At 43.7% G+C, this 25111-nt stretch overlaps 1 protein-coding gene across 1 annotated transcript in view; it reads right to left on the bottom strand.

The window, feature by feature from the left end:
- The window catches only part of ass1 (argininosuccinate synthase 1), an 83206-nt gene extending 63277 nt beyond the window's left edge, over positions 1-19929 (bottom strand). The window contains exons 1-4 of the mRNA XM_084324624.1: positions 19823-19929; positions 18753-18888; positions 9714-9782; positions 2686-2874 (exon numbers count right to left, since the gene is read on the bottom strand). Of these exons, the coding sequence (XP_084180750.1) occupies positions 2686-2874; positions 9714-9782; positions 18753-18854 (360 nt within the window). The 5' untranslated portion in view covers positions 18855-18888; positions 19823-19929. The remainder of the gene's footprint in view (positions 1-2685; positions 2875-9713; positions 9783-18752; positions 18889-19822) is intronic.
- Between the last annotated feature and the right edge of the window lie 5182 nt (positions 19930-25111).

Below are 25111 nucleotides of genomic sequence, written 5' to 3'. Positions count from 1 at the left end.
CCAAACGGAGCAAAATTATGCACATATAGAGAAGGAGTGCCTAAGCATCATATTTGCCTGTCAACGCTTCCACTACTACCTATATGGGAGGGGTGATGTGACTGCAGAGACCGCCCACCGCCCGTTGGTGTCCATCTTCACTAAACCTCTGTGACACAGCGGCCATTCAGCAGGCGGACTATCTGAACGTCAGCAGCCAACGTCTGGCACAGATTCGAACACACACCGAGGAGGATGTGTGTCTGCAAACACTCAAGTCAGTCGTGCTGGAGGGATGGCCAGAACACAGAGAGGAGACCCCTGTAGCCATCAGGGACTACTGGGCCATCAGAGATGAAATAAGTGCACAGGATGGCGTGCTCTTCAGGAGTCAGCGCATCATCATTCCGAAAGCTATGCGTCCTCCGGAAATGCTGAGACGGATCCACTACAACCATGTGGGGGCCGAGGTGTGCTACAGACAGGCTTGTGATCAACTTTACTGGCCCAGTATGCAAGTGGAAGTCAAAGATTATGTACAGCAGTGCTCCGTATGAGTATGCACACGGACAACAGAAAGAGACTATGATGTCACACCCGCTCCCCACACGGCCCTGGCAGCTGGTAAGCATGGACCTGCACAGCTATGCAGCACAGAACTTCCTTCTCGTGGTGGACCACTACTCTGACTTCTGGGAGATCGACTTGCTCCCTGACCCGTCAGCGGACACCACGATTCGATGATGCAAGGCACAGTTTGCACGCTACCGTGTCCCAGACAGGGCCATTTCTGATGGTGGGGGCCAGTTTGCCGGTGGAGAGTTCCGGGTGTTTGCAAGGGAGTGGGGCTTTGAACACGTCATGTCCTCACCGAGGCACCCGAAGGCTAGCGGCAAAGTAGAGTCGGCAGTAAAAATTGTGAAGAGCCTGTGCAGAAAGGCCGACCGGGCCAGAGAGGACCCCTGGAAGGCCATTTTGCATTAGAGAAACACACCCACTGAGGGTATGCGGTGCAGCCCTGCACAGTGACTTATGTTGCGGAGACTGAGAACCCTTCTCCCTGTGGCCGACCAGCTACTGGTACCTCAGGTCGTCACAGGGGTCCCGGACAAGCCGAGAGTGAAACATCAAGCAGCAAAGCTGATGTATGACCAATCTGCTAAGGATCTGCCGGAGCTGAATGTCGGCCGGCCCATACGGATGAAGCCACTCCCGGGGGCCGGGTGACAGGACGGGCCGATGGAGGAGAGGCGTGTGCCTGCAGCAGTTGGGACTCCAGTCCTATCTGGTCGACGTGGAGGGGACCACGTATGGGTGCAACAGGGTTGATCTCCGACCAGCAGAAGCTGCCCCTCCCCAGCGGTCAGTTCACCCAGAATTGGCCCCAGAGCAGCCTGCGAGTGGGGGAAGCGCCGGAGAGGTCGCCAGCAGTCCTGAGGAGTCTCCAAGGCCATCAGCCCCGAGGTCGACGGCGTCTTCCCCACAGACTGGTAACACACCAGGCCGTGAGTTACAGGGCCGGGCCTTCTCCCGGAGCGGGAGGCCGTTAAGGCCTCCTGACAGACTTAACCTCTAGGTCACACACGAACTGAGACTGTCTCACACACACACACACCACACACACACACAGTCACGCTTGCACCAAAACACGCATGGACTGTGCACATTCACACGGTCATGGACTGTAAAGTGAAGAAAAAAAGAGTTAATGGAGAGATGGTAATGGGGAATGTTGGAAAATTGTGATTCTGTTGTTCTGTGTTTATTGTGGTTGTTATTGCTGAGGTGTTCTGATCCGGATACTACTTAGGTGTGCACTGATTGATGTTGATGCTTACTAAAGGAAGGGAGATGTTACAGGCTGCTCTACAGCTCCACCCTGTGGACGGACTGATATATATACCTGTCTCGCGTCATGTAAAAGGTGTGGTATGTTTACCTGCGTTCTGCAATACACGGCATTGAGACACAACCCGACTCGACTCATTTATTATACAGCTTAGCTACACTTGCAAACAATCAAGGTGGTTTGACTGATAAAACCTCTCTTATCTACAATATATTACAGGCTGAATCTGTAATAATCTGAATCTTGAATCCAGACCCTGTCCTTGTAATCATATTATAAGACGACTCATATTATAGACTAATCAAAGTTCAAGGCTGGACTAATAAGCATCAGTCCCAACGTGAAGTAATTTCTGTTGTAGGCTCATCGCAGGGATAACAAGGAGCTAGAATTGAACCGGGAACCTTCTGATTACCAGACGACCGCTCTACATCCTGAGCCACTGTTGCCCCTGGGAGGTTATCAGCGTTCTCATCTGCGCATTTGCTTATGTCAGGCTCTTCTGCCATTGGCTCAGGACACCGTCAACGAGGGCATCACTTCAATAAGTACAAGAAGATAGATACCAATTTCCTCTCTGTGCGTTCTGTAGAAAGCTATCCAGCTGCAAGCTAGCCTACATTAGCTTAAATGAATGGAAGCGGAATACGGACCAGCTAGCCTAGCTGTTGGCCTAAAACACCTCTCCCGGAGTTTTAAGCTAGGCTAGTGGTCCGTATCTGCTTCCATTCATTTGTGCTAAGCTAGGCTAGCGTGCAACCGGATAGCTTTCTATGGAACACGCAAAGAGGAAATTGGTATCTATCTTCTTGTACTTATTAGAGTGATGCCCCCCCCCCCCCCTGCCATCATCTCACCTTTCCAGTGGCACCGTGGGATACATACTCGGCGCTCTCCTGCCGTGCGATCTGGACCTGGCGGCGGGCAATGCAGGGCCGTGCCACAGAGGTGCCCAGCAGGTAGCGGTCTTCATATATGGCGTTGGCCTGAACCGAGGGCCAGATGAACTCCTCCACGAACTCTGCCCGCAGGTCCTCTATGAACACCTACGCAGAGAGAGAGGGAGAGAATACAATCAGGTTCTGTATAAAACCTATGTAGAGAGGGAGGGAGGGAGAGAACACCATCAGGTCCTCTAGTCTAGACCAGGGGTTCTCAACCTTTCTGCTGCCAAGGCACCCCTGTGTTCAATCAAATATTCCAGGGCACCCCTACATCAGCGTTTCCGTTAGCCGGTAATTACCGGTATTTGACTGGCAAAATATGTTGAAGTCCGAATATTTAAATATCTCCGGTCATAATGTCCGGTGAAAATAATTTCTCTAAGCACAATTTTATTATTTGAATTGTATTCAAATAGGCTCAAATTAAATAGCCTATGCGATGAACGAAACAATCATTACATGTTGCTTCACGCTGATAAAGCGCGGATGGCGCCGCTCGGATGTGAATCTTTTTTTCTTTCTTTTTTTGAGCCTGTCTGGCCACCATAACGACAAACAGGTATATCAGGCCCGAGTGGAAAGTTTAATTATCCTGGCTGAGGTGCGACATTATATCCACATTTTCCAGTTCATTGATCCAGCCAGGGTTACCAGTGACACAGTTCATTCTGGAACCTCAGATCCCCGCTGATCATGGAGTTCTACAGTATCGCGTTGGATCCATACACGTATCGATTTTTTCGAATGGTGATCAGGAATTGGAATATACCAGTTGGATACCATCTGATGTCAGGTAAGGACTCTATGTTATCAGTGTTAGGATAATCAGAGTAAGTTTGATGAAGTTATAAGCTGTTTTGTGAAATGTCTTCTTTCGGTTTCACTAAAAGTCCGAGAGGAAATCAACGGGGCGATTATCCGCGCGCGGCCGTAATGTGCTTGCGTGCACGTATAATATTGATCATCTAGCGTTTATTTGAAAACGATTCATAAAAAGGCCGACGAATATCAACGTTGTGGAATATTCCACTAAAAGACGATTTTCATAGAATGCTCCAGAATGAGCTGTTTTTTATCTGAAAACGGGGGCTTTTCTAACTGCTCTGAAACGGAAACGACGCGATAAACAGCCTTGACAGCACTGACTGGAAAATAGTCTTTGATAATGCGATGGGCAGATTAGACACATAACCATAATTTAAAACATAGATTAGGCGATATTAACGTTAACATTGGCGCCGATGGTGGCATTCAGCCAGTAAAAAGGAAAACCAGGCTGACCGGCATTTCTCGAATATGTCCGGGGATAGAAATCTTGCAGGACACTCAGACCGGCACGAATATGTTCTAACGGAAACGCTGCCCTACATACGATAAAGACTTTTCCGGTCCTGTCTTTTTTGCTACAATGATGACAAAAGTGCTTGCTTTCAAAATAATGTGTATTTAAGAAACCGGGAAACACATTTGTGTGTATATGCAGGCTATATAATGCATTATTAACAGGTGTTTCAGGTCTAAATGGCTTAGTACTGTTGACATTACACTGCTTGTAGTAGTAAATCAAATAGCATATTTCTTTAAATAAAATTACAGAAAATTATTACTAAAGTGCTATCTGTTGCAGCTGCACTGTTCTCCATAAAAATAGCATATTTGGATAAGTTTGACAATTTCTCAAAAACAGAAAATCATGTATTTTTTTTTAAATACAGAAAAGGATCACCAAGTTACCATTTCTCAAAAAATATAAATAAATACAGAAAATAAGCACTCGTTCACTCAGTGGACATTTCTAGCTCAATGCGAGGTCTGCTGCTGCTGGCTAATAATACGGTCAATACGTGGGGAGATCTTTGACAAGGCAAGGCATGTCATCCTCAAGGCTCAACTTGGCTCTATATTTTGTTTTCAGAGCTGTCATGGATGAAAAGCCAGCTTCACACAGATATGTGGTGCTGAATGGTATCAACACCTTAACTGCTGCACCATCTCGTTATTTAATCGTTATTTTTTGTATTCGCGATTTCCATTCATTTTTCATCAATCTAGCCTCACGTTACCATTGGGACTGTCTCTGAGCTCGAACAGGGAAAATACCGCCCCCTATCTTATCCCGGATGGTAATGCACGCATTGGATTCAATGAAAATGGATCAGAAAAGAAAAATCCGGAATCCACATTTTACTTCTCAGGCATGTAACCCGAGCCTACTGCAGTCATCGCAGACCCTCAGAATAGCGTGGATTATGTGTTTCGAGTACCCAGTGTTGGATCAATAAACGCGAACGATATTTGGAATGGCGATCAGGAATTGGAATAATCTTTTTGCAGAACATCTGATGTGAGGTAAGGAATCTATTTTACCAGTCTTGGGGTAATCAGAGTTTTTTTCACATATATCTCAACGTGTCCCCTATGTGTGTATGTGTGTGTGTGTGTGCTGACCAGGAAATAGTTAATCGGTTTTTCAGCCCGCTTCTCTAGCGTGCATAAGTATACGTATACTATCGATAATCTAGCGTTTATTTGAAAACGATTCATAAATAGGCGATATCACAGAATCTTTTTTATTTTCTGGAAATTTCCAAAAACGTCCGTTTTTCAAAACGGTATAAAACGGAAATGTACAGATGAAAAACAATCCGTTTCGTACATGTTGACTGCAAGCAAGTCATTGATAAGCGACGGGCGTATTAGACACATATAGAATATAGAAATAGCTCCATGAAAAGCATGAACTATCGGAAAATCAACCCAAAAAGGCTGGCATTCAAGCACTAATTCTGGCGCCCCCTGCTGGCACTCAAAGTGTTAAGACCTAGAGAGGGAGCCAGAGAACACGATCAGGTTCTGTATTAAGACCTAGAGAGGGAGGGAGAGAACACGATCAGGTCCTCTATTAAGACCTACAATCAAAACTCAAACACGTTGCCCCATACCCACTCTGCGGCTCCACACCAATAAGAAATGATCACAAACTGGGAGCCGGTGTGCAGAAAAATCATCTACTGTAGTTCGGTTAGCAAAAAGGTGCACACTGTGGCAAAACTTGAAACAGCAATCAATTACTCGAGCTTGGGAACAGGCATCATATGCTTCCTTAATAATGTCTCAATGCCTAAATACACTCAAAATGCCTGAATGCCTGAATAGGCACAAATAAACAAAAACAGTGTTTATAAAATATTTATGACTAATAGAATTGACAGTGCTCAGCTGCATTTCAAATTAATCTTCAGGGTCCCAGCTGTTTGGTATATAATACCTTTGGCATCTATGGTTGACCTTATCTCCTCCTCTAAAGATCCCCCATATCAAAATGGGTATATGGATGTCAAGGGTTAAGCAATCACCTGCAATCATAACCTCCCCTCAGGGGCGGAGCTTCCTATAGGCGAACACAATATTTGCAACTAATATTTAGACATTTTAAAAAAATTACATAAGGGAAAATTAGCCAAAAATCTAAAATGGTCGCTCGGTCTGTCTTTAAGAGGTTGGGGGTGAGGCTTTAGGTGTTCACAGTCAGAACATGCTAAATCTGGAGGTAACCTTCTTTAACGTGGTGGTGGATGCTGAAGTGTCAGCACAAAAAGAGAGGTTTACCACTACCAGTAACAGTAGCTTCAGTCGAGAAGTGTTTTTCTAAATTAAAACTCTTGAAAATATACCTGAGGTCAACCATGGCTCAAGAACGCCTCAGTGGTCTGGCTGTAATCAGTATTAACCATGAGGTTGGTGGTCAGATTTCATATGATGATGTGATTGATGACTTTGCAGGGAGGAAGGCCAGAAGGATTGCACTATAAATGGAAACCTGTAGGAGCTAATATGTAGGCTAACCTTGAAGTGTGATGATAGGGAGTGGAATGTAAATAGTTACTGAGACAAAGTGAATTTGTCATTTGTATTTATTTACTAGTTCAAGTTCAAGTTTCTTTATTAGTTGTCATACAGAAGTACAGAATACTTTTATACAAAATGCTTCTTTCTGTTAATAAGTATAGCAAGTATAAAATAGAAGTCAAGTACGTAGACACAAGTGTTCAGTATGTACATATATACAATGTTCAATGCAGAGTAGAAGTAACTGAGTTACCATACAATATACTATACAATATACTAATATACAATATACTATACAGTGCAAAGCAGAAATGGGATGAGGTACAATTTACAGTAAGGTGTAATGAGGGATGGGTTGTAGTGCAAATTCTTTACCAATAAATATAAAGTGTGTTTAGGTGTTCTAAAGTGGGTAAAGTGGGTGCTGCAGTGAGTTGTTTGTTTAAAGTGAGTGTGTGCGTGTGGATGTGTGTGCTGCGTAGGGATGGGTATCGTTAAGATTTTATCGATACTACTACTCTTATCAATACTGCTTAACGGTTCGGTACTTTATCGATACTCTTATCGGTTCTTTTTGATAATTTTTCTTTATGATTTTTATATTTACAGTTGAGAACATTGGTCATCTCCCTACAGTAAAGATTAGAAATGATTGAATTATTGTAAATTTGTGTGGAGTGGTGGGAATAGCTGCTTCAATAATAACTTATAACAACAACAGACAAGTTAGACAACTATGTATACAAAAGAAAATTATATACACTGAATGATTAGTTGTTACCTAAAGTCCTTGGACTCCACTGTAGAGAACGGGTGCAGGCCTTTGACAACAAACTTTGTCACAGCCCTGTGACACTCGTTCACCCTATCCTCTGTCATCCTTCCTCTAGCTGCTAGGGAGAAAGGACTTTGGGTGGTGGAGGTAGAGGGAGAATGTGTGGTGGCCTGGGCTCACTGGGCTGGGACATGGTGGCTGACGCCTCAGCTTGACGATCTATAAAACGTTTTTAGATTGTAGTATTTGTAGCTAAACAATTATTTTGTTTATTAGCCTATTTGTAATAATTCGTTATTAGCCTAGGCAACTCCGTATCTTGGCTTACCGGCTGCAGTGGACGTGGATGGAGATGGCACTGTGCGCAAGGTAGTCGAATACGGCGCTTTTCTGCACACTAATATCATGTTTTGCCAACAGATGTTTTGATAAATTGCTCGTATTGCCACCCTTACTGGCAAATGTTTTGTTGCACTTGTGGCAATGTGCGTTGTCGGTATCGACTCTTGTAAAGTATATCCATACTTTCGAGCGCTTCGCTCTCTCCGCCATGACGAGTGCATGCAGAGGCAGAGCTGTCTGTGTGCAGCGCGCTTCAGCACGGAGACAGCACCTTCGTTAAGAAGTACCCGTATGTGTATGACTATCGCGACTCGCGAGGAGTGTCTGTAATAATAATGGCTCGCTGCAGAGACAGAGAGAGGAGAGATCGTTCGCAACTTTTAAATAATAATAATAATAATTTCTCTAGAGTATCGATAGCAGTACCGATGACGTCGGAGCTTATAAATACTCCGGTCTTTTCTAATATAGTACCGGTTCCTGTTTAGAACCGGGGTCCGGGGGTCATCCCTAGTGCTGCGAGTGCATTTGATGGTTGTTACATAGTGTTATTGTTCGTTGAGCATCCTGATGGTCTGGGGATAGAAGCTTCTTCTGAGTCTTTCTGTGCTTGCCATGAGACTCCGGTATCGCTTCACACAGCAGTTCAAAGAGGCAGTTGTTTGGGTGGCTGGAGTCTTTGATAATTCTCTTAGCCTTACCCATGCACCGCTTGTTGTAAATGTTCTGGAGAGTGGGAAGCCCCCCTCCAATTGTGCGTTCGGCTGAACGGGCCACGCTCTGTAGTCTGCTACGGTCTTGTGCGGTGCTATTCCCAAACCAGGAGGTGATATTGCCAGTCAGGATGCTCTCTATTGTGCATGAGTAGAAGTTCTTAAGGATCTTCTGACTGACTTGGAACTTCCTTAGGCGCCTGAGGAAGTAGAGGCGTTGCCGCGCCTTCTTCACACCACTGTCAATGTGTGTGGTCCATGTCAAGTCCTCGGATATGTGGACTCCGAGTTACTTAAAACTGTTCACTCTCTCAACCGGTGCTGAGGGGGCTGTAGTCCCTGACCCCTGACCTCCTAAAGTCCACAATCATCTTTGTTTTGCTGACGTTCAGGGAGAGGCTGTTCTCTTGACACCATCCCGCTAGGACCTTGACCTCTTCCAGGTAGGCCCTCTCGTCGTTGGCAGAGATCAGGCCCACCACTACTGTGTCGTCAGCAAATTTGATGATTGTGTTGTTGTTCCGCTGAGCCACACAGTCGTGTGTGTACAGGGAGTAGAGGAGGGGACTCAGAATACAGCCCTGGGGGGCCCCTATGTTGAGAGTGATGGATGAGGAGGTGCAGTTGCCTGCTCTCACCACCTGGGGTCTGCCCGTCAGGAAGTCCAAGACCCACTGGCAGAGGTCATAGTTCAAGCCCAGGTCCCTGAGCTTGGCTATGCGTTTTGAGGGGACTATGGTATTGAATGCTGAGCTGTAGTCGATGAACAGCATTCTCACATAGTTCCCCTGCCTCTTGTCCAGGTGTGATGCTGCTGTGTGCAGCACATGGGCTATGGCGTCCTCCGTGGACCTGTTGGGGCTGTATGCAAATTGCAGGGGGTCCAGGACGTTGATGGGGAGGGAGGAGCAGATGTAGCCCTTTACTAGCTTCTCAAAGCACTTCATGGCTATGGAGGTGAGAGCTACAGGGCGGTAGTCGTTGAGGCAAGCAGGCTTGGATTTTTTGGGTACAGGGATAATAGTGGATAGTGGTAATAGTGGTACTATTATTTGCTAGGTCTGGCCCTGGTATATAGAATTAGTTAACCCTTGCTACTTGACTGAAGTAACACTGGAAGTGGGAAATGTGAACTGAGGTAATGAGGTATAGGTCAGTATTGATTACACAGGAATATAGCCTAGCCAAGACTAGCACCAGTATTGGTTAAGTATGTTCTGGCGAGACACTTTTACAACAGTACTTGTGAATAAGTCTCTCACCTTCTTTGCACCCAGACTTTCGGCTTTCTTCCGAGCGGCTTCAAAGTCCTCATCCTGTCCAATATTGGCCTGCATGGACAGAATTTGAAACATACAGTATCTTTAAAAATAATACAAATTCATTAAATGATAAAGAAATGACTTTGAGAAGTAGAAGAAGGAAGCAAATGCTTATCTAGTCCTGCCCCTTCCTCACAATATCATACATAAAACTAAATATCTTGCAAACCTAAAATAACAGAACAAAATAAACATCAATAAAAAAACATTTACATGCATTTTCAAGTCCCTTGGTCATCCACGGGGTCTCTGAATGTTTCTTCCTGTTATACCGTTTTTATTTGGAAATTTTTGTCATATATTTTAATAAAAAAATAAGTCATATTCTTTGTCAATATCAGCTGCTTCGTATACTCCATTCCAATCATAATTCAATAAATCATATCTAAATAAAATACGCCTATAGATTCCTCAGTTCTTCTAACCTGCTGTATTTTACTTCATTAAAACTCCCATTTCTTCCTATAGTTACATTCATAAATTGTAAAGTCAGGCAGGTGAAATATTCATTATTACATGGCGTTTTCACATTCGCCGAAATGCTTGATTGTGATTGGTCAATAGCCCTCGACAGCGGTGAATAATTTTTCGATAACTGACTGCTGCCATGGGCAACGCGCAATAATCACCGGTGATTATTGCTTTTCGCAGCTGGAGCAATCAAGCCCACTGACACACACTGCATCAGTGCAATCAGACACACCTGCCGGCGATAATAATAATCACTTTATTTGGGCTGACAGAGCCACAGAACAACTGCGTCTGCATTTGATCTCGTCTTGTCGATGGTGTAAAATGAATTAGGTGTATTGTTAGTAAGTTAGCCATGTAATAAGCGGGATAATGTATAGCTATACTCGGTCATTGTCGCAAAATAATTGACCTTCACTGACGTTTAGAACACCTCGGCGAGGAGCCTCGGTATTCTAAACTCTGTGTCTGTCAATTATTTTGCGACAATGACCTCGTAGCTATACATTATCCCTTACTTAATAGTCCACTCCCAGTTACTCTTCACATTATTTGTAAATATATTATCAATCAAAGTGGCACTGTGAGGTGTTATTCTACTTGGTTTTTGTGATTGTTGGAAAGAGACTCATACTGTACATTACTTCCATGAATTCGTCTGTTGAATTAATGCTTGTTATGATTCAACAAGTCTATTAAAATCCCCACAAACATAATTTATCTTTTGTTTTGTTTTAGTAAACAACCTTTCCATATTGACTGTGAAGGTATCAATGTTGGATCCTGGTTTTCTATACAAACAACTGACAATTGCATTTTAAGAATCAGAATCAAGAGGTTTATTTGTCACATACATACCAGGGCATACAGTGAAATGCGGGTGGTCATGCCCGCATTGATTGTGCAAAATACAATAATAAAAATAGGCATAGAAAAAAATAAAATATATACACTATTATACAATATTAATTCTTAATGTATCTAAACTATACTATACAGTACCTCCTTCCTTAAAGTGACTATTTTTTAAAGTGACATTTTGTTTAAAAGCCTTAAGGTCCCCCTATAGGGGGACCCTGCTTTTCTTTATCATAAATCGATCAATAGAGACCGTATAAGATCCCCAATTATCATATCATGGGGTATCATTGGAAAGCCACACTCATTGGCTACAACCCTGTGCAAAGATTTTCGAGATCGCCAAATGATTAACGGAGCTAGAGCCCCGGGAGTCGGGGGTGGTAATGTGTACTTTTGCGTACTTTGGGGCACGCCTCACAAATCGGCATGTAACTCGAGAACCGCTGAACGGATTTTGTCACCTGAAAGGGCAATCGACGGGCAACAAATAGGGCTTTAATTCTATCTATATATTGTATTAAAAGAAATGCACACCGAGCCACTAGAGGTCGGCAAAGAATCGTCCACATGTGGGCCCTTGGATGTTAAGAGGTTAATGTTTAAAAAAAAATAAAAATTTAGCCAAGAGTAAAGACCATAACCCTATCAAAAACAGTAGTCAAAGTGTATATTTTCATTTTTACAGATGTTTTATACGATTTATCGGAAATACGAATTTATCAGAAAATGCTAATTATCGTAAAAAATGCAAGGAAACCCTGCCATTGGAAAGAGGAGCATGTTCCCTATCCATAGATGTATGATTTGGCCATAATAAGGTCAAGTTCAAGGTCAAATATGAATTTTTTATTAAAATCGATTATCATTAATTACTGTATCTACAAATCCTTCTGTTTAATCATCTTCCCTTTATTCATTTGCTTAGATTTTAATAAGCAATAAGGTGGTGAATGAGCTCAGTGAGCATTTTCTCGTACCCCGCAGATTTAACATGATCAAAGATGCAAAAATCATAAATCATCATTTATATTCTCCTTTTCTTCATTAAAATGTACTCAGCCTAGTAACAGACACAATATTTCTGACACTGGAAATACATACCCCCAGGTCCCTAGATGTTCCTAGATACCAAGAACATGCAAATTGACCTTGCAGAAGTGGAGCAATCTTCCATTTACTTAGACATGTACCTTTAGGCGAAATATTCCTACAGCTTAACAGGTTGAAGTGATTGTTTTAGCGGTTGCCACATGAGTGTTGTGTGTGTGTGTGTGTCTGTGTACTTGTGAGTGGAGAGTTCAGTGTTCAGTGTTCTGATGGCCTGGGGGAAGAAGCTGAGCCGGAGTCTCTCTGTTCTTGCAGCGCGTGACCGTAGGCGCTTGCCTGACCGCAGCAGCCGGTTTGTCACGATGAAATGGGCTCTGCACATAACCGGTGGCTATCTCGAGGCGGAGTATTAAATCGCCTTTTTTAACTCAGAGAAGAAGCGCAGATTTTCCTTGCAGACAAAAAAACGATTGGCAGAGAAATGTGCTGGTAATGACCTGGATTACGAAACTCCGTTAGTGACACTCCAGGTTAATCAGCGGAGATTTTGGGGTAATTCGTCTTTCGTGTGACGAGCTACTGAAAGTCAAGTTCACTGGACAGGCCCTCGCAAAGTTCTGGATATCAGTCCAGAACGAGTACCCAGTGTTGTGTGTAATGCTGCGCTGAGAAAGCGTGTCCCCTTCTCATAAACATACCTCTGTGAGGCCGGATTTTCAGAGTAGCAGCGGATCTCCGCCAAAGCGCACGTGAGCGCATTTTCTTTTCATGTTCTGGCAACATATTTTGGCTAAATATGCCTCGTTTTATAAATGTGTAAACAGAAACAATTCCGTTGCTTTTATTGATAATATGAATTAATTTCATTGATAACAGTGCTGAAATTTCATTTTCTAATAAATATGCATGATCAAGTTCAACAATGTGTGCTTTTATTTTGATATTCCTTATTTCCACTTGAAATTACGCGATACATTAACACTTTGGTTGCCTTGGGTTAAATTCATGATATACCATAGGTTGCCGGCTCTATTTGTCTATGGAGAAGTACCCCTTCTTTGCATGGCTATAACTTTTTAAATTCTATTGCTACATTGCCATTATTAGGGCCCATTCAAAGTCCTATATGTATTGTTCATTGTGTAGCAACGTTAAACTTTTTCATTCACATATTCATAGTAAAGTATGGTCTAATGTATAAGTATGTTTTCATCTCTTTCTGCAGCTTTCTCCAGAACGTGATCTATAGCCCCAAATGCATTATATTGATGATGCAATACAGTTTTATGGCAATCAGCGCGATATAAAAAATTCCAACTAGACGTACTTCTAGAAGTTACTACACGTCATCTGATGTTGACCGGATGGGCTAGGGGGCGTTTATAATTCCGTGGGCAGCGTTATACCAATCATCTAATGTGGGTCAAATGTTGATAATAGCAGTTAGTATCGAAGACGGTAACGTTACACGCTAAAACTCACCCCAGTCTCCGCGCGCCGTTGGGCGATCATCGTAGAGTAGAACTCTTATCATTATGGGATGTATTTTTACCCGGTCCATCTCCAGCTTGTATAATGGTATATACGTCCAAATCATGTTGTTATCGAGTTATTGCCAATCGATCACTGTGTATTGTGACGAGCTAGAATGCCGGGACCTATAGCGAGTGCCCGGAAGTAATACGGACGTCGAGCACAACCTCTATGGCACATCCTGTTAAGCGATTGCGCCGATCGGCCACCAGATGGCGCTCCTGAACCGCCAGAGAGCTCAGTGGGTCCTCCTGGTGGATCTCAGGCCAGCGGAGGGGACATATGAATCCGATCGCAGATTTTTGAAATATTGATATAAGATATGTACAGCGTCCTCCGGCAACTTGAGCATGGCCGGGAATGATGTCTAAACACGTTTCCCGGCATAGAAAGTGTTAAGTGTGGGGTCGCCAAAAAATATCCTAAATCAAATGGGGGTTGTGGTATAAAAAAGTTTGAGAACCCCTGGTGTAGACCATGTCAGGTCCTCTGTGATGTGGACTCCCAGCCCAGGTACTTGAAACTGCTCACCTTGTCCACGATAGCACAGTGGCATGTATGTCCCCTGCTGTATTCTCCTAAAATCCACGATCAGCTCTTTGGTTTTACCAATGTTCAGGAGTAGGCTGTTATCCCGGCACCAGCGTGCCAGTTCATCAACCTCCTCCCGATAGGCCTTTTCGTCATTGTTCTCATCATTGTTAGAGATCAGCCCCACCACCACCGTGTCGTCCGCAAACTTCACTATGGAGTTGGAGCTGAACCTGGCCACACAGTCATGTGTGTACAGTGAATACAGCAGGGGGCTCCTTTCCATAGATATTTCCACAGTAATACACTCCATCACATCATCAATGATTAAATGAGGCCTTTATCCACGAAGAGAGCCACACCTCCAACATTTTGTTCTCTCTATTGATGAAATTTAAATCATATCCCTGTAGATCAAAATCCATTCCCTTATCTGCATTGATCCATGTTTCTGAAACCGCTATAATATTAAATGTTTTTTTAAACTGACCCTTAGATTAATCTGTCTAGTTTAGTTAGGATGTCTATTTGCACCCATGTCTGCTTTTCTGCAGACATGAGAGAACCTTTTTAACCTCCGTCTCTGTCTCAACCAGTCCCATGGAACAGTTTCATACAGCCTTCTGTCTGCCTTGCTGTGCTGAACCTTACCTGCTCTGCCCTGACCAGTTCTGAGTGGTTTCTCCTGCCCCCCGGGGCATACGGCCAGGGGTGCAGTGCTGGGCATACGCGGTCAAACGACGTTTGGGCTTCGTCACTGAGGCAAGTGCGCGTATCCTATTATTATGCAAAGTCTAGGTGATAAGTGCCGGCCGGGGTATACCCCGGCCGGCACTTATCACCTAGACTGTGTGTGTGTGTGTGTGTGTGAGTGCGTGTGTGTGTGTGTGCGTGTGTGTGTGCGTGTGTGTGGAGTGTTGGGCGTGTGTTATGTGACAAAAGACCGCCCATCTCGTCCCCAGCTCCGACTCATGAAAGAGGAGAGAGACATGTATGCGCGTGCGCGCTGGAGCGCGCGTGCACGTGGCGTTTGGCCTTGGCCCATATTATGACTGCACCACTGCATACGGCCCTGAGCTATTGTCTTGTATCTCATCCTGTATACATACGGATGTATACATACATACGGGAGGGTTTGCACTCACAACTTTACCCAACTAATATGAGACATGGATATAGCACAAGGCAAGCATTAGATTCATGCTTTACTTTACCTCTACCAAAAACAAATGCTCTGAAAAAGACGGTAATGTATAGAGCAGTTGCTTATTGGAATAAAATACCCAGAAATATAACTATGATAAGGAACAAATTTATGTTTAAAAAAAGTTTTAAATTGCGCTCATGAATAATGAGTTACATTTTGGCCATTGACTTTTGAAATTGGTATGGAAATATAAAGGTGATCGGTGACTTGAGAAAAGTTATGCTATAATATGAGTTCAAATCATATATATGATTTTGATCTGTTTTGTTCTTATGGACTGAATATGTCATTTGTATTTTATGGTTGAGAATTGTGATATCTAACTTATGAATATTGAGTGAGATTTTATTCACTGTTTCTTCTTGACTTGTTTAAATAAGACGTGTCCGGCCCATGGGGGACATTAACGTGTGTTGTCGGGCCTTACAAATACATTTTGATTTGATCTGCTCTGTGTAATAACAGCAATTTGTATTAATATTATCAAAAAGGGGGCGGTCGGGTGGCGTAGCGGAGATTGCGTTCGTCACCAACACCGGAGACGCTGGATTCGCCTGTTCGAATCCAGCTCACAGCTCCGGCGTTGTCACCAGCTTGGCTGGCCGTTCACACTAATATAATTGGCTGTATTAGAGGGTGGGAAAGCTGGCGGGGTGGGTCCGGGTCGTTGTAAACAGCGACTCCTACAGTTCGGTCGGGGCGCCTGCTCAGCGCGGATAGGATCTAAGGGGGGTAGTGTGATCCTTCCACACGTTACACCCTCTCAGTGAGAGTCCGCGCTGCCAGGTGAAAAGAAGCGGTTGATTGGCTAGACGTGTGTCGGAGGAAGCACGTGATAGCCTCCACTCTCCCAGACCGACTGTGGGGGGTAAGTGCGCAGCGACCAGGAAGGGGATTGGGAATTGGCATAACGACTAACATTGGGATGGGAGAAAATCGGAGGAAAAAGGAGGGGGGAAAAGATCAATACAAAAAATATATATATATTATCAAAAAGGTTAAGTTCCAGATCTATATCTTGTTGATGTTCTAGCATAATGTGTCATAATGAGTGCAACAAACCAGTACAATGCAATGAGAGTACATGCAAAGAGATTGTAAACATCATCAATGTCTTTTCTAGGTTTTCTCAAACCTCTCCAGTTGTTCGATGCTCCTAATACAGAGCACCTTGGCTTGCTCTGGTGTGCTCATCATTTATTTTTATTTTTTTTTTATTGGTCTTTTTCCCCCCTCCATTTTCCCCCGATTTTTCTCCCATCCCAATGTTAGTCGTATGCCAATTCCCAGTCCCTTCCTGGTCGCTGCGCACTTACCCCCCACAGTCAGATCATCTGGGAGAGTGGAGGCTACCACGTGCTTCCTCCGACACACGTCCAGCCAATCACCGCTTCTTTTCACCTGGCAGCGCGGATTCTCATCGAGAGGGCGTAGCGTGTGGGAGGACCACACTATCCCCCTCGAGTCCTATCCGTGCTTAGCAGGCGCCCCGACCGAACTGTAGGAGTCGCCGTTTACAACGACCCGGACCCACCCCGCCAGCTTCTCCCACCCTCTAATACAGCCAATTGTATTAGTGCAGACGGCCAGCCAAGCTGGTGACAACCCCGGAGCTGTGAGCCGGATTCGAACAGGCGAATCCAGCCCACAGCTCCGGGGCTGGTGACGAACGCAATCTCCGCTCGGCCACCTAACCGCCCCTGGTGTGCTCATCATTTTTATAAAGACCAAGTAGATACAATATTTCCCTGCTTTCTTAAGAACCTTGCTTTGCAATCTCTACATTTCTTCTTGTGAGGTGCTCATGTATGTACACATTTGTTCCCTTTAATTTCCTCCCCTGTCTAATCAGATGATCAACTTTGTGCTTCCTGTTCGCAAAATGCACGAACCCAAACAAACCCCTGCACAGCTAGACAGATAAATAATCATTGGCTGTTCACATCTGCCTAGTTCTGCTCACTAGTGCTGCTGATAAATAAACAATCTCTGTTCACATCTGCCTAGTTCTGCTCACTAGTGCTGCTGATAAATAAACAAGCTCTGCTCACATCCGTCCAGTTCTGCTCACTGGTGCTGATGATAAATAAACAATCACCGTTTACATCTGCCAATAGCCAATACTGATATGGTTACTGATATATTGTGCATAGTCTGTGAGTGCAAGCTCAATGAGAAAAGATGCACATCACATTAATTCACTGTGTACTCTCTCGAAACCATTTCCTGTGCAGGTCATCTCTGGCCTAAGCTCCCAGTCCCAGAGGGCAAAGAATCATGGACTAGCGGAGCAGGTCCCTGCTGATTGGCTGGCGAGCGCTTCTCAGTCCGCCAGCCCCCCCCCCCCCCCCCCATTGTGCGATTCAGGTCACGTTTGATGACCTGATGCTCTCCACAGCAGAGACACCAGTCATGAATATCACTAAACAACACTGCGGTTGCTGTTTAACCATGACTACACACAGGTTCAGCACGGCAAACACTGAATACGTAACCTACGCGATGGGACATTCCACCATGAGCAACTAAATAATCCAGTCCACACGAAAATGCTATAGTCTCAGCTAACTGGTCGTCAGCGCGTGACATAAAAAGACTTTCCGGAGCCTTTTTTTTTGTTCCATAACTGAGGTGTTGAGGTATGCGTGAGGCTTTGTCTCGCTCCCCCGTGCGGTCACCATGCATGGCTGCTTGTTATTTATCGGGGGTTTTCAATCAAAACATCACACAACAGCAGACATGCTTTGGGGATTTCACCAAAAACAACCGGTTGGCATATTGGGACAGAAACCTATTGTTCTTCTATCGTTCTTCTGCTCCTCTTCTCTAAGCCTGGGAGTGAGTCACCCCAAAAGCAACAAGAAGCCTCGCGTGCCACAGCAGGGACCTACCAGGCCCTGGTCGATTATCCCAGCCAAACTGTTTCTCTAGCCAGCCGCTGAATGAAGAGCTGGATGAGAGGGAAATGTGCGTGCTGTGCAGTTCTGACGCCGAAGAGCAGAGATGTTAATCCAGCTGGCTTAGCGCTGGCATTATGCTGCCAAAAGCCCTATGGTAGGCAGTTAACTGTGTTTGATAGGACTGTGAGATTATCGTCAGTGGATATTGGTTGTATAGGACTCTACCAATTGATGTTGTTGTATCGTGTATGCTCTAGTCGTGTTCATAACGGGTTCACTTGTCAGCTGCCAACGTAGTGCTAAATGTAGGCCCCCTGGTCAATGAAGTGCCAAGCAAGTAACTGGGTGCCAAGCTGGAGACTCTGTGCCCTCTCAGACAGACAGAGACACACACACACACCTGTTGCACACACTTGCTTCCTGCCTTACCAAGTACGTAATGACATCGTAGCCCTGTTCTTTGAGCCACACCAGGATACATGAGGTGTCCAGTCCACCGCTGTAGGCCAGGACCACTGTGCCTTTAGACATGATGGGGGGGCTGCTTAGGCTTCTGTCACAAGAGCTATGCAGATAGCGGAGGAGAGTGAATGGAAAAGATTATCTTTCAGGAGCTACTGAGCACCAGGCTATTTCATGTTATTGTTGTTATTAGAGATAGTATACAGAATAGCATTTTATCTGTAGTTTGCTGGACTTAACGTACAAAATGATATTTCCTCATAACGTTATGACAGTGACTTCTGCTCAATAACACGCACAAGAACATAAACAACTGTTGGGCCGTTGAATACAGGGCCAGAGACCCTGAGTCATTTACCAGGTTTTTCTTTTTATTAAGAAAAATTCTCTGACATACTGAGAGTCATTTACCATGTAATAAATGGATCAGGGCTATGATAACGACTGATGTATGAGCATGCGGCATTGAAGAAGCAACTAGACTCGTTGTGAGGAAGATGCATCTCCACAACCGGGAAATTAAGAAGATGATGACATCTTCTATCTAAGGCTATTTCATTTTCGTGGTTTAAACCATGGCCTCACGAAAATAATAAAAAGCCAGCATATGCTAATAAGAAGAGCCAGAGTCTCTTGAGAGTGACGTTGTGTTGAAAACTACTGTACACGAGCTGTAGCCCCTGGATGGCTGCCTGGCAGGCTTTACGTTTAGCCATTCATCAATCCGCAGTCAATCGTAAATTATCGTATGTGTGGCTGGCAGCTGTACGGTGGAGTTTGCAATTGATTGATTGATTGATTGATTGATTGATTGATTGAAAATTGTATTAACAGATTGCAGAATGGGTACAATACAGTACGGCTCAATACACACAATTGTTAAGGGGATGCAGACCAGAGAAAGACGTTCGTCTTGTTTACATCAGGGTCCCCCATTTTCAATTCATCATAAATAATAATAATAATCACAATCGCATTCAAGGTGTGTGTAGTCAGCACGGAAAAGCTTGCTTTACTGAAATAAATGGTGTACTTACAAAATGCAGACAATTTATTTCGTTGGGGAAAATGTCTGTAGACTTTCTCCAAAATGTGAACAGTCGCTCTTCCGCCGCTCGGTAGAGAGTAGTGGCTGCAGACAGACAGACAGGGTTATAAATGGTGGCTGCGCACGCAGCGCACATGTGTCGGACACAAAAATCTCACGCAACAACATCTACAGCCAATCAAGAAGAGACTTCATGAGAGGGCGTGGAGAGGTTAGGAACGTGCCTCTCTGGGTCAGGATCAGGATGAATGGGGTTTGTCTGGAAGTGGTGATTGCCTTTGGTGAATAAACTGAGTTTAGAGATCGATACATTTAATAATTAGACTAGACTAGAGTATAGCTGCTGAAGACGACGGGATCATCGTCGTGACCAGCAGACCACGTTTGAATGAATTAATGAAAACTTTATTTAACAGATTGCAGAATGGGTACAATACAGTACGGCTCAATACATACAATTGTTAAGGGGATGCAGACCTGAGAAAGACGTTTGTCTTGTTTCCATCAGGGTCCCCCATTTTCAATTCATATAGACATTTATGACATACACAACATACATGACATTTATGGCATAGGGACATATAGGTATTTAGTACTGATACATTTGTGACATAAACGGTATTCAAATATACAGTACTGTTACCCCTAGATCCTGACAGAGTATATACATATGATGGGGAGGGGACTGTGCATTAGGAGGGGGTGGGTGGGTGGGAGAGAAATATACATACGGTGGGGAGGGAATATATACATGCGGTGGGGAGGAGACTGTCTATTAGGAGGTGGTGGGGGTTTTGGGCATTTACGGTGGCCAGTTTCGAATTGCAGCCTCCCGTAGGTGCTCTTTAAGAGCGGTTTTGAATGTGGGCAGGGATTCACATTCCTTTACAGCTTTGGGTAGGGCGTTCCACATTGTTGTGGCATAATTGCGAAACGTGTTTAGTCCCTTGTTTGAGCCGAATCTGGGTTTAACATGATTTGTTGAGCTTCCTCTGGTGTAGTGGTTGTGGTATTCACTGACCTTTGGGACCTTTGCTGTTGGACGGTCCAGGTGAGGGATTAAACCACCACCACCACCACCACCCTCAAGTCAAGTCAAGTCAAGTCAAGTACATTTTATTTGTATAGCTGGCACATTTCCAGGCAGTGGCAGCTGGCACCAAAGTGCTTCACAGGCAGGTTGATAAAAACAAAATAATATGATGCAAGATATAAGATTAAAACACAGTAAATCAATGAAAGTAATAAAAACAGGTAGGACACAGTAAAACAAAGAGGATAGAAGGGCCAGGGGTCTAGTGGTGATTAAGTGGGGGGGAGGCCAAGGAGAACAGGTAGGTTTTTAAAGGTGATTTAAAAGCCTGCACGGTCTGGGCGGCCCGTACGCTGAGGGGGAGGCTGTTCCACAATCTAGGCGCTATAGAACACAACAGCGCTAGAACACAACGGCCAAAAACCAATTAGGCTACTGCTACACCATGAAACCTGCTGCTGCATGTTGTGCATCTTCCAGTATATTTGATCAACATCTATATAGGGTGTTATGAAATGCCCTAGCTTTTGTTGCTTTTGCCCATATAGTCCATTAGAGGTCAGTATTTGTCCATAGAGTCTCTTACACTAATGATTCTCCAGGTGTGTGAAGACACTCAGGGTTCTTTGAGGAAGCTCCAGGGTAGCTCCCCTGCAAAATTTGGAATTTTCATTTTCACTATTATTTTGTTCACTAAAAGTTATATCGACAATGGGTTTCTCTCCCCACTGTTACAATATCTCCCCACCTATAGCAAAACACCTATTACATACATTGACATATGTAATTCTGTACTAAGCCATATGGGAGTCCCTGGGACAAAACTGTATCAAATGCCACAGTGTCACCTCACTGCATTTATTTGGAGGTGCTTAAAGTAATAATCTTGTAACGTTTTCATATAAATAAATGTTTATTTTACCACACTCTAACTCCAACGGATATAACACAATAGTGATTCTATCTATAACCAGTTCATGAATGTTTTGTTTATTTTGTATTAGGATCCCCATTAGCTATGTTGACAGAATTGGCTATGGGGCGACAATAATATATGTAGGAGGCATGAATTCCATCTTTAGCCTTTGGCTTGTTTATTCATTCATAGTGATTCACAGCAGCACAGCACATGGGCACTCCTCTCCGGGAGAGGCAGATGTGGTAAGAAGATAGAGAGGGAGGGAACAAAGGCTTAAATACTCCCAACCTGGCGTAGACAGTAGAAGCTCCGCCTATAGCGCCCTCCAGTGGACACAGATATATATGCAGTCATGGGAGCAGTAGAGTACAGTTACAGTTAGTTACAACCCTACATACAACCTCTAAATTCAACAGCTGGCCAGCTGTTACGATTTGGGGTGATGATGAAGGTGAGGAGAACACAGTTTGCAGACAAGGATGAAACGAGACAGAGACGAAGGGTGATACTTAATGAAGGGAATTTGACTGAATCATAACCAAAATACAAAACAAACGAAAGGCACTGGCACTGGTCGCTAACATAACAACGAGGTGAAAACAAGAAAACAACAGGAGTAGACAGGCACGAACTCACTTGACAAAACACCAGGAAACACGGGCACAACACGGGGACAACGCAGAGACAATGACGCCACAATAACCCAACCAACCAACAGCAATAAATACTGACACTGATTCATAATGAAAAACAGCTGGGGAGAGACAGGCACTTAGAACAAAACAATAATCAAAAACAACAGGAACAAGGACTAGGCTATACAAAACACAGAATCGGAATACCAACACAAAGAACAACCTAAACAGATAACACTTGTAACAAATAAACGAATTGCAACAACACCATATCTTTAATGCAATCAGAGAGGATTCTTACTGACTGCATCATCTGCAGGTGAGCGCTAGATGGCGCCATGACTTGGGCTGGTCTGGGAGTGTAACAGCCAGCTAGTCTTCCTGGGGTCCTCACAAGAAAATAATACAACAGAATACAAATACAGATTGTAATTAATAATACAAAAAAGAAAACAGAAAGCATAAAGGAAATAAAAAATGTATAATATTCAACATTCTAATCATTCACCCCCCCCCCCAAAAACACATCTAAGAGGGTAACTGAAATAAAAAAATATTAAAGAAAAGTTTAGCACATCTTGCTACATGATACTACATCAAATAATAATAATAATAATAATAATAATAATAATACATTGGATTTAAAGAGAGAAGTGCCTTTCTCAGACTCAAGGACACTGTACAAAGAGAGAGAAGGTATATAAAAGAAAGGGTAAAAAAATATGAATATATATGTAAGTAAACTAACAACAGGAAAAAATAAAACAAATAAGATAAAAAAAAAAGGAAGCAAGGTGCTGTCCAGTTGGACGAAACGGTAACAAGAAAATTAACAAAAACAAAAACAACAGGATCTGTGGCTTAAAAGAAAAGAGTCAGGGCCCAGGGGGTGGGCTACTTGGGAGCATGGCCGTGTTGCGTGAAGGCAATTGTGAACAGGTGTGTTTTTAGGTGTGTTTTGAAGAGGTTGATGGTGTCAGAGCCTCGGATGGAGGGGGAGAGGGAGTTCCACAGCTTGGGGGCAGCTACAGAGAAAGCTCGGTCTCCCAGAGTGGACCGCCTGGTGCGGGGGATGGTGAGGAGGTTGGAGTTGGAGGAGTGGAGGCCTAGTGCTGGAGTGGTGGAGTAGGTTGGTCAGGTAGGAATGGGCCAACCCGTTTGATTGATTGATTGAAAATTGTATTAACAGATTGCAGAATGGGTACAATACAGTACAGCTCAATTAATACACACAATTGTTAAGGGGATGCAGACCAGAGAAAGACTTTCATCTTGCTTACATCAGGGTCCCCCATTTTCAATTCATCGTAACATATATGACATACAGATAGATAGTACTGCTACATCTATACATTTATGACATACCAGATTTACAAATACAGTACTGTTTTTGATACAAGAAGAGTCTAAAAAAGAGAGTATATACATTTGACGAAGAAACTGTACATTGGAGGAGGTTGGTAGGTTGGAGGTTGGTAGGTGGGGTGGAGGGGGTTGGGTTGAGCATATATCTGCTTAGAAAACGAAAATGTCTAATATTTTTTTTTATATTTCTCCATGTGGTAAATACACAGGTCACAACATGTTTACAGAAAAGTTTTGGAGTGTATTTCGTGACTGTTGGGAACTAGGCTACACTGGCACACCTACTTCCACGCTAAGCTAGGCTAACGGTGCGGCTGTTCCCTAAGCCTAATGCAGAGAAGAAAAGGGTATCTGCCTGTGACTGTCTAACTCCATGGTAGATAGCAAATAAGCTAATTTCCCAAAAAGTTGGTGTGTTCCTTTAAGATTAAATTTAATGTAGGAACAGTTGCGAATTAGCCAGCTGGCTAAAACTGACACATTTACAGAAATGTTGATTAATGTGTACTGTCCTTTTTAAAATAAACAAAAGAAAATTATAAAAAAAATGAGTATTGAAAGATGTTTTGATGATGAGCAATTCACACTAGAGTAAAACGTGTGGAGGATCTTCATTGACTGCCACGCTGTTTTCCCATCTTTCGCCAGCGTTATTGACCATTTTCACAATGTTTTGTGGACCCGACCCATCGTATATTCTATATTATAGCTATGGAGACAGGCACTATTTATTGTACAACAGGGACAAACCAGTTAATTTCTACATACCTTCGTTTGTGCGCTATTCCACGCTAAACATCGCCCTGTTACAAAATAATCCAGTCTTGTTTTCTAGATCGTGAGATATGACGTGTTATATGCATATGCGCAAATCGTTCGGGTTGCTCGCCTGAAACCTATATTATTTCCAAATCAAAAGGTATATAACATATAGATGTTTCGCCACAAAATCATCAAGGGGGGGGGGGGGGGGGGGGGGGTCATTTTACGAAGATGCGATCGTTACCAAAAGCATGTTTTAGGTTCTGTAAAATACAACGCTGTGATCAATACAAAAGCATGTTTTAGGTTCGGTAAAATAGACCTAAAATAGACCATACCTTAGTCAGAAGGTACTCCAAAATGAATAATCCCAATAGTTCCATCGTAATCGCCATTACTGGTGTGCATTGTTCCTGGCCTATAACATGGGAAACAATAGGTTTCAGGCGAGCAAATCGGCGACAGATAGCGGTGTGCTGCTGATTCACTTTGATGGGGAGGGGATTCCTGCAGCCGGAGGTACTGAGGCACTGAAAGAAAACCGAGACACCCAGTTCAAAAGGT

Source organism: Notolepis coatsorum (genome assembly GCF_963971535.1).
Source record: "Notolepis coatsorum genome assembly, chromosome: 11".
Classification (NCBI taxonomy): domain Eukaryota; kingdom Metazoa; phylum Chordata; class Actinopteri; order Aulopiformes; family Paralepididae; genus Notolepis; species Notolepis coatsorum.
Note: the sequence above shows the minus strand (reverse complement) of the source record. Positions and strands in the feature narration are given on the sequence as shown.